This window comes from Anomalospiza imberbis, chromosome 26 (genome assembly GCF_031753505.1).
Source record: "Anomalospiza imberbis isolate Cuckoo-Finch-1a 21T00152 chromosome 26, ASM3175350v1, whole genome shotgun sequence".
In the NCBI taxonomy this organism is placed as follows: Eukaryota; Metazoa; Chordata; class Aves; order Passeriformes; family Viduidae; genus Anomalospiza; species Anomalospiza imberbis.
This window is the reverse complement of record NC_089706.1, coordinates 1,138,804-1,148,246: the sequence shown is the minus strand read 5'-3', so window position 1 is coordinate 1,148,246 and position 9,443 is coordinate 1,138,804. Positions and strand designations below refer to the sequence as shown.

Sequence of the window (9,443 nt, the reverse complement as noted above, 5' to 3'; positions counted from 1 at the left end):
AAGACAGGTCAGATGATCTGATGGTTTTGCAATTCAGGTAAAGTTCCTTCTAGTGCCTCTAAGTCACTCAGCCACTGGACTATTTTTGGGCAAAACTGCTATTTCACTTGTGTAAAAAGGTGTGGTGCAAACTTGTGCTCGTATTTGTTGTAAGAACCCAAAACGAAGCCATTTTGGTTTTCCAGACGTTCCAATGGGCGTGAGAGTCCATTCGCAGAATGCCTGAGCCGTGTCCTTGGAAGGCTCTCAGGGACAGGATTCAGAGCTGATCCTTCTTGCCAGGATTATCTCTATGGCCTCTGTGGTTTTTGCTCTATTTTTTTTTCCTTTTTCTTCCTTTGTTTTTTTAACAAAAAAACCCCTTTAAATAGAGTTTTATTTTCTAATATACATTAAATAATTTTCATGCAAAGCAGCAGTCGTGGAGACATCCAGACTTTCCAGGTTCCTTCCTTCCGTGTACACTTGAAAAAATGATCCACCTTGCTTGGACTTTGATTGAGATGTTTCATCTTCCTCCCTTCCTGCCCTTTCAAACTGGATCCTGTATGATTTTTGAACACAGCCAGTCCTTGAGCCAGGCTCTGCTCTCTCCAGAGGAGCTTTGGGGGTGTGTCCATTACCTTCCTTGCTTGTTCTCCATCCAAATTCCCGAGAGTCCGTGCGATTCTCTGCCCTTTGCTGTCTGTGACCTTTCTTCAGCTCTCGAAGGACATGGCCCCAATGAGTTGCTCTACTTTGTAAGCCAAGCGCTGCCTCCGAGCCTGCTCATCCTGCTCCAGAGCTCCGATGAGCTAGGGGAGAGAACAGGAAAAGGGGGGGAAAAATGAATCAGAGAGAGAAATCAGCGTGAGAGAGGGGGTGGGAGAGGTGGGTGGGCAGCGAGATGTGAGCAACTCCATGTGAGGAGGTGTGAAATCCCAATAAATAGCAAAGCAACTTGGCTGTCGTTGGTTTGTCGGACCGCTCAATACCCACCCAACAAAAACCACTCTGGTGCCTTGGACTCCACATTTCTTGTCTCGTTTAGCATGAAAGTGATGAGATTTTTCAACCCTAATGGGAAAATAGCCGTGGTGTTGTATCACAAATGGCTACATGCAGTTCAATGACAAAACCCTTCCGTTTCACGGACATAATTACAAAATCGGTTCTTCTTGCAGCGAAATGAAGGGGTGGAACAGATGGTGAGAACTTGGTTTCAAGTGATGCATTCATTAAAGGAGCTCAGGCTGCCAGGAAGCCTTTGCAAACACGAGCCTGCACCACTACCACGGGGATTTGGACCGTGCTGATCCCAAAGGACACCGAGGTTTCTGGGGAGCTTTGATGGGTCATGAATATTTTCCACTGCACTGGGTGCATGCCAGAGCTGAGGTATCCAGGTGCTCCCACAGTATTTTAGCTCTCAATCCTCCTGGGGAGGATGCTGCAAGTGTGGCCAATCCCACACCCCTCTGTGCGTGAAGAGAACAGCGGGGCAGGAGCAGCGCCAGCTACGGCTGGGCTGCATCCAGGGAAGGGAGGGCAAGGAGCTCTGGGAGGCAGCAGGGGGATCCCGACACAACCCAGCACTGCAACTGCTCTCCCACACACCTGCCATGGGGTCCTGTCACCCCGGGGACACCATGGCCCAGGGGACACTGTTGCCTAGAGGACACCATCACTCCAGGGGACACCACCATGGCCCAGAGGATACCATAGCCCAGGGAGCACTATTGCCTAGGGAACACCATCATGGTCCAGAGGACACCATGGCCCAGGGGACACCACCATGGCCCAGAGGACACCATGGCCCAGGGGACACCATTGCCAAAGGAACACCATCATGGCCCAGAGGACACCATAGCCCAGGGAGCACTATTGCCCAGGGGACACCATCATGGTCCAGAGCACACCATCACTCCAGGGGACACCACCATGGCCCAGAGGACACCATGGCCCAGGGGACACCATTGCCAAAGGAACACCATCATGGCCCAGAGGACACCATGGCCCAGGGGACACCACCATGGCCCAGAGGACACCATAGCCCAGGGAGCACTATTGCCCAGGGGACACCATCATGGTCCAGAGCACACCATCACTCCAGGGGACACCACCATGGCCCAGGGAATGCTGCTGCCCAGGGGATACCACCACTCCAGGGGACACCATGGCCCAGGGGACACTGGTGCCCACACCCACCTCCTCGCTGTACTTGCTGACGTAGGAGTAGATCTCGTTGAGCGCACTCAGCATGTTGAACTCCACGGCGTGCAGGCGCGACTGCTCGGCGAGGTAGGCGTTCATGTCCTGGTCGCTGATGGCCGGGAGCTTGGCAATGTCCGCGTAATACCTGCAGGAACGAGGGCCAGGGGAAAAATGAGAAACAGGAATGCCCCAAATGTCGCTATTTCCCCTGGGATTTAAGCTAAGCTCTGCAGGGATAAGAACATCTTTTTGCTTTGTGTTTACATCCAGCAAAAGACAATTCTGGGCTGTAATGAGCTGAAAACAGGAGCAGCGATGCTTGGCGGGGCTGAGAACCACCCTGCAGCATCACTGGTGGTCCTTGTGCTTCCCTTCCACTCAGGATGTTCTCTCCTCAGATCCATGGGGTTTCAGAGCACCCTGCACCCACACTCCCACGTGCTGCCCTCACCTCTCCACCCAGCTCTTGTAGCTGGGGATGTCCTTGGCGTAAAGCAGCTTGTTGGAGGGGGAGTCCTTGCCCAGGCGGTGCTCTGAGGTGGAGCAGGAATCCATGAAGGTCTGAGCCACCACGGAGAGGCAGGCGTCCGTGATGCTGCCCTTGTGGATGTCGAACACAAACTGCGGGTTTTTGATCACATTCACCCAGAAGCGGAGGGGAAGGCTGGGAGGCAAAGCGAGAATTGAGAGGAAATGAGAAGACAAAGGCAAGGAAAGGGCACTTGCTGTGGATGCTGCTCTCAGGCAGAGCACCAATGGTGGGAAGAATAAGAGAAGAATTCAAACAGGAGCTGGGCCAAGGCCACCAAGCACCAGTTACCCCAGTGCTGCCCAGATGGCTGCTGGTGGATCCTGCCATGCCCAGGAGCTGCTCCGGGCTCGGATCCCACACGGAGCAGTGGGGGAGATGCGGGGCAGGGCAGAGCTGGGCAGTTTGGGGTACTGGGGGTGCATCTGCAGGAGGAGCCTGTTAGGAGGAGCTCAGCAGAGCAGGGCTGCAGTGTGGGGTGAGCCCTGGCACTAATCAGCGCTGCCCGGCCGCGCCGCGCCCGGCACCCGCGGAGCAGGAACCACAGGCTTTGTCCCCAAATCCCGGGGCCTTTGCAATCAAAGGGGAATTATTATTCCTTTTTTTCTTCGGCTGTATAGCAGGATCAAAAAAGCAGCTGCTGCTTTCTATTACCTTTCAAGTCGCAGCTCTCTCTGTCTCTCCAGCTCGCTGAAAGGCTGCAGCTTTAACTCTTGCAGTGCTGCAGGAGAGCAGCTCAGCCCCAGCCACCCCAGCTCCCGCTTCCAAACTTCCCTTTGTTTCTACCTGCTCCAGGGGCAGCCTTCTCCCACGTCCCCACCAAAATTCCCTTTCTGGAAATGCTGCAGCTCAGCTGAGATGGGGAGAAGGAAGGTCCAGGCCTGATGGGGCCTGTTGCCTCTGGCAGACCAAACTCTGGTGGTCATTGCTTTCTTTTTTTCTCATAATTTCTTGAGATTCTACAGTTTTTTCCCAATAACTCCTTCTTCTAAGGCTTTAAATGAATTGTTTTGAGCTTCCCACTGCCTTAGCAGGGAACCAGCTTTTGCAGCCATGATGATTAGAGGCCTTTTAAACCATGAGGGACTCAGGGGAAAATACAGGGCCTTCAGGGAACAACCATTTGTTGTGCTTTTTTATTCCTTTCTTGCAGAGGTAAATTTCCAACCCACAGAGGTTTTAATCCTAAAATAGCAGCAGAGGCAGAGATGTGAGCGCTCCCACTGTTTGGAGAGGCTGGACCTGGCTGCAGCCCATGCCTGAGGCATGCAGAGCCGGCTCCTTCTCCCCGTGCCACCTCCTGCTGATGCCCAAATGCTCCAGGTGTTCCCCAAAGTGATGGGAAAGGTGCAGCCACCAGCTGAGCTCCCCCCTCCCAGCCAGCGCTGGCATCTGTGGCAGGCAGCACCAGGCAGGCACTGGAGCCTTGCTTCCCACTCTTCCCAAGGTCCAGATGTGCAGATCTACAACCTGAGGACAGTAGCCAGGAGGAGGGAGTAGCCAGGCTATCTCCCTTCACTTCCAAATCAGGATTTTAGGATCCTGTGCACACTGGCAGCCCACAGAGGCTCGAACCCCAGCTTTGTGCCCGGCTTTGGGGCTTGGCAGCTCCCAGCCCTTCCCAAAACAATTCCCCACACCTTTTTTTGCCCAGAAGGGCCTCCCTGCCCCCCGTTACCAGTTGCTCTTCCAGGTGTGCCGGACATCGGTGTCGTGGATGCCGTGCTTGTCCGCCTGCTCGTCCAGGAAGTCGAACATGTACTTGATGGCGAGGGGCAGGGCGCTGCCGCGGTGCACCGTGCTGAACAGCGTCTCAAACAGGTCGTCCACGAACTTCTGCAGCGTGCCCTGACGGCAGGATGGCAAATCAGACAGCTTCTAACTTTTATTTTTTTTTTTTTTAATGTAATTTTATTCAGGGGTTTGTTCGGCTCTGCTCAGGGTGGGGGGAATTGAAGTTTTCTCTTGGAAAGGCTCTGTTCCACCGAGGGTTTGAGAATTTCTGGGTGAGGCCTTATGGGCTTCAGACAACAAAAAGGAGATTCCCAGAGCCAGAAGATACAAAGGGGATAAATGAACACTGACAAACATCACCCCCTGGGGTGATCAGAGGCACCTGGTCTGGGAAATGATTGATAAGAGAACCAAAGCATGAGGACCAAGTTAGCATTGAAAGGATCAATAACCAACAGGAGATCGAATACTAAGAACTGTGTAATTTAGAAGCAGTGAATGTGAATTTCTTTGGAGGTTTTATGTATAAATATGTGAAAAATGGGGTAAAAACCCATGTGTGATGGGATGATTTTCACTGCACAACCTAGCCACGTGTGGATGAAATAATTTCTATTGCACATCCTGGCTAGAATAAAATAATACCTAATTCTCTAATATTGAAAAGATACTGTTGGAGAGTTTCTGTTCTCCCTGCAGTTTTGGTGACAGGAGCAGCAATCCAGGGGGTGAGGGGAGGGACAGGCACTCCCCTGGCCAAGCAGTGGTGGCAGGAAGGGACACCAGATGTTACTAGCCCCAAAAAATGCCACCACAGATCCCATGGGAATAGCCAAGGTTGGCGTCTTTTGAAAAGCTCGAGCCTGCAGCTACTCACTCACTCTTTATTTCTAACCTGAATTTTTTTTCTTTTTTTTTTGCCTTTTTTTTTTTTTTTTTTTTTTGCTTTCCATAGCACAGCTGTGTTATCCACACTGATGAGCACGTGGGGAAAGGTAGGAAAACCGTGTCTGGTCGAGGGAATGGGTAAATATTTCCAGGCACTGCTTCATTCACCAATTTGTGAACAGTTTTAACACTGTGCAAAAAAAAAAAAAAAAAAAAGGAGAATTGCAGCAATTGCCTTGAGTGTGAGGAAATCAGGACTGTGCTTCTGTTGCTGCTCCAGGACTCTCCCAACCTCAGGAAAACCCAGCCAGGCTGGGAGCTGAGCACCATCAGGACCCCTCGCTGAGCCTGACCGTGCGCTGCCCAGGCGAATTCAGCTCAAGTTACCTTTGTAGCCAGGAGCCTGGTCAGGTAGATCTCAGACACCATCTTGCTGCCCCTGTCCCCTTCCTTCTGGTCGCCGTGGTCGTGGTTCTTGACCAGGTGCCAGACCTTGACGCCGCTCTCCAGGTCGGGGGTGATCATGGGCGCGCGCGAGCGGAGGCTGTCGGGGCTGCCCGTGTAGCGGAACGTGGAGTCTGAGCCAGGGAGAGAGGCTGGTCACCGCTTCTGCACCTCCCTCCGTGCCCCTCACCATGGCTGGTAACGCCTAAATCGTTGGCTCTGGGTTTTTTTTTTTTGGTTTTTTTTGGGGTTTTTTTGTGGGGAAATGAAATGGAAAACCACCGTGGTTTTGTTTCGCGCGTGTTCTCATTCCACGCTGTCAAAGTTTGGTGTTTGCCAAAAATCTATGTCTCCATTCAACAAAAAACCTCAGAACGGAACTTTTTTTTCTCCCCTATATGGCCTTTCCTGCCCCATTCACATCCTTTCCTGATGAGAACTCCTCATACAGATGACACAAAAATCCTCCCTGAGTCACAGCTCACACACACGACCCCGGGCACCAACTCCCGCAGAAGCAGAGCGCCGATTTCAGGATTTTGTAAATAATGAGGAGCTGCTCAGCACAGCCAGCACAAAGGGCAGGAGAAGCTGCTGAGCTTGTCCTTGAGGCTTTCAGGAGAGCAGTGAGGACTCAAGCTGAGCATCAACAGCAGAGCCTGAGGCCAGTCCTGCACCCTGTGCCATCCCTGGGCTGGGCAGGCCCAGCCTCATGCTGTCCCTGCAGTCCCTGCAGGGAAAAGGGAGCTCAAAGGGCACCGGACAACTTCCCCTGAATTGCTTAGAAACCATGGGGGGATGTGGCACAGCTATTTATATATTTCACTTCCCAAAGAATGTCCCTCCCTGCATCCCCAGCGTCTCCAGGACGAGACACGAGGCTGAGGAGCCCAAATGTGCCTTGCTGGATTTTCCCTTCTGCTGCATTTCTTTGTTCTCTGGGAATCTCGTGCATTTTCTCAAGTTTAGCCTTCAATTCACTGCTCACCCTCCTCGTCAGGAGTGTGGGGATCGATCGTAAATCAGCTGAGGGAAATACTCAAGTCATTACCAAAGTAGCTGGATTTTCATCCCTGATTAAGGCTTAGATAAATGAGGGATCCAACTGATATAATTAAGGAGACAGACAGGGGGACAGCTCAGGAAGCATGCAGTAATTCTATTTTTAAACATATCTCTGCACTGATATATAACAGGGGAAGTAAATAAGTATCTAATTTAAATTCTGCCGGCACAATTAGAAATATTAATCTTAACATGAGCAATGATTGCTCATATTGGTGCTTTGCAAAAGCTTTTGCAGCTGACAGAGATCAATGAGCACTGAGGGCTCAGGCTGTGAGACCCAGCCCTGGTTTTTCCATCAGCTGGACTATGGGATGTGTTGGACACGTGTGGGCCTACACCTGGCAGGGAGAAATGCCTTTTCTCCTGGTTTTTACCTCAAGACTCCCCTGGTTTTGGCTCCTCAGAACACTTGCTCGAGCTAAAAACCAACATTATTTTGGGAGCTATAAACAAGAGGAGGAGATGGGTTTGTCAGGAGACTTTTTGCTGGTAAAACACTCTGTGAAATGAACGATAATGAAAGATCAGCACTCGAGAGATTTTGCCACTGCTGCCTTTTATGGAAGTCTATTATTACAATTATTGTGGATTTAGTGTTCCAAGCATGCACCTGGCACCTCGCAGGCTCATTTTCTCAGGCTGCAGCATCTTCAGGGACCCTTTGGAATGTGCTGAGCCCTTCTATTATGCAAATCAGGAATTCCCAGGTGTGCACATCCCTGCACTGTGCTAAGAGTGCCCTTCCCCATTTGTGACCCATTAGCTCAGAGCTCAGGATCCTGCACTTGGGGAGGAAATGGGGGAGGAGGATCAGGTAAATCAGGTTTATGCGTGGTGCTGCCCTGCTCAGGGGCTCAAAGATCCTCTCCTACATCACCCATCCCCTCTGAGCCCTTGAAACTGTCCCAAGCCCCACATTCCCAAAGGCTGCTCCTGTTCTTGGCATTTCCTTTTCCCTCCTCTCACCTTTCCTGGTCCTTTTGCTGTTCCCACAGCTGGAAAAGCCTTTGCAATCCAAACCAGCAGCCAAGGACGTTTTTCTGTTTGGATTTACATTCGGTTTGGGTGGTTCTTTGTGGGGAGCTGCTGCTTTTTCCCCACCTACATCCCAGTGTCAGTCCATGAGCCGTCCCTTCCCATCCCATTTCTTACCATATCTGCTGATTGAGGTCCGGGAGATGCTGGCAGAGGCAGGAATGTTGTAGGAGGAGGTTTGCTTGGGAACCAGAGCCACCACGGAACGGTCTGACACCTGGGGAGGCAAAGCAGGCCATGGTCAGGGGCATTCCCTGTCCACTCCGAGATCCCAGGCTGCTGATCCAGCAAATCCTGGGAAGGGGAGCCCAGGACACACTCCCAGCCTGGCTGAGCCCTGTGCTGGGTCAGGCTACAGCAGGAGCCTGAAGGAAATGAGGGATAAATCAAAAGATGTGGTGAAGATGCTTTTGGTCGTTCTGATTTAAGTTTATGCCTTACCCAATAAAAATGAGAATCTCAAGAATTGTTGTGATCCAATTAAAGTAACAATGCAGAGGGAATAAAAGGGCTGTAATAACGTTATGGGCCATAAAACATTCCTATTAAACCATTTTTTATTTTAGCAATTTTTACGAACTTTAAAAGTTTGATTTACAGCGGAGCAAGTCATAAAGCCATCTTTCAGGGTATTTAATTGTTATCCCTTTACTGCTCCAGAGAAGGAATTAAACACTGGGAAGTCAAACTATAAATGAACATTAGCACTAACAAGGTTTTGTTACAGCAGATTTTAGTAGCCATGTTTAATTTTATCCTCCCTATAAATCTGGAAGTCACTGGAAGTTTTCTAACTTATTCCCCTTAATTAAGGAGCTGCAGGTTTCCAGGGAATGGGCCTGAGTAGCTTTTAATTTTGAACTTGTGACCTGTGGTGCAGCACAGTGAGGGAGCAGAGAGTCACCATGTCTTGCCAGGGCCCAGCAGATACTTTTTAGAGGCTCAGCACAAAAGAAATGCCTCTTCCTGCTGCAGGAATTGCTTTTTGGTGTTAAACCCTGCATTATCTGCTGAGAGTCTGGTGATGGACTCAGCACTGACCCTATGAAAGGAGGTTTTTGCTCTCCTGGCAGCTCCAGGGGTCTGTACACTATCTGCAGCCCCATCCAGATGAAAGGTTTCATGGAAATCCGAGTTATTATTGATGCTGGTGATAGTGGAAATAATAGTTACTTGTGTTTCGTGGCACAAAAGTGAGATTTTTCTAAGCAAAACACTCCAAACACCTCCATTATTTCCTCTGCTGCTCCTGCCTCACTTCATCCAATTTATTAAGTCAGTGGAAGAAGTGATCAGTGCTGATGTTATTTTCTTAGGCTGTTATTAGCTGCCACTTCAGCTCCATCTCAGCAGGGAGAAACCCGAGCCCAGGGTGCTCCTGTGCCAGATCCATTTCCACCAGGGCTGTGCTTAACTGGGAGAGAGGCACTAAAATCTCCACACACACACACACACACAAAGAGCCCTCTCACTCCGTAAATTTTGGGTGGAATGGCTGCTGTCAGCTCAGCCCCAGCAGCTGCAGATCAGCCTCAGGTGGAGCACGCGCTTG

At 50.7% G+C, this 9,443-nt stretch overlaps 1 protein-coding gene across 1 annotated transcript in view; it reads right to left on the bottom strand.

The window, feature by feature from the left end:
• Positions 1-305: 305 nt before the first annotated feature.
• The window catches only part of PLXNA2 (plexin A2), a 142,747-nt gene continuing 133,609 nt past the window's right edge, over positions 306-9,443 (bottom strand). The window contains exons 27-32 of the mRNA XM_068173520.1: positions 8,009-8,108; positions 5,732-5,922; positions 4,401-4,570; positions 2,645-2,857; positions 2,188-2,338; positions 306-794 (exon numbers count right to left, since the gene is read on the bottom strand). Coding sequence (XP_068029621.1) covers positions 699-794; positions 2,188-2,338; positions 2,645-2,857; positions 4,401-4,570; positions 5,732-5,922; positions 8,009-8,108 — 921 coding nt within the window. The 3' untranslated portion in view covers positions 306-698. The remainder of the gene's footprint in view (positions 795-2,187; positions 2,339-2,644; positions 2,858-4,400; positions 4,571-5,731; positions 5,923-8,008; positions 8,109-9,443) is intronic.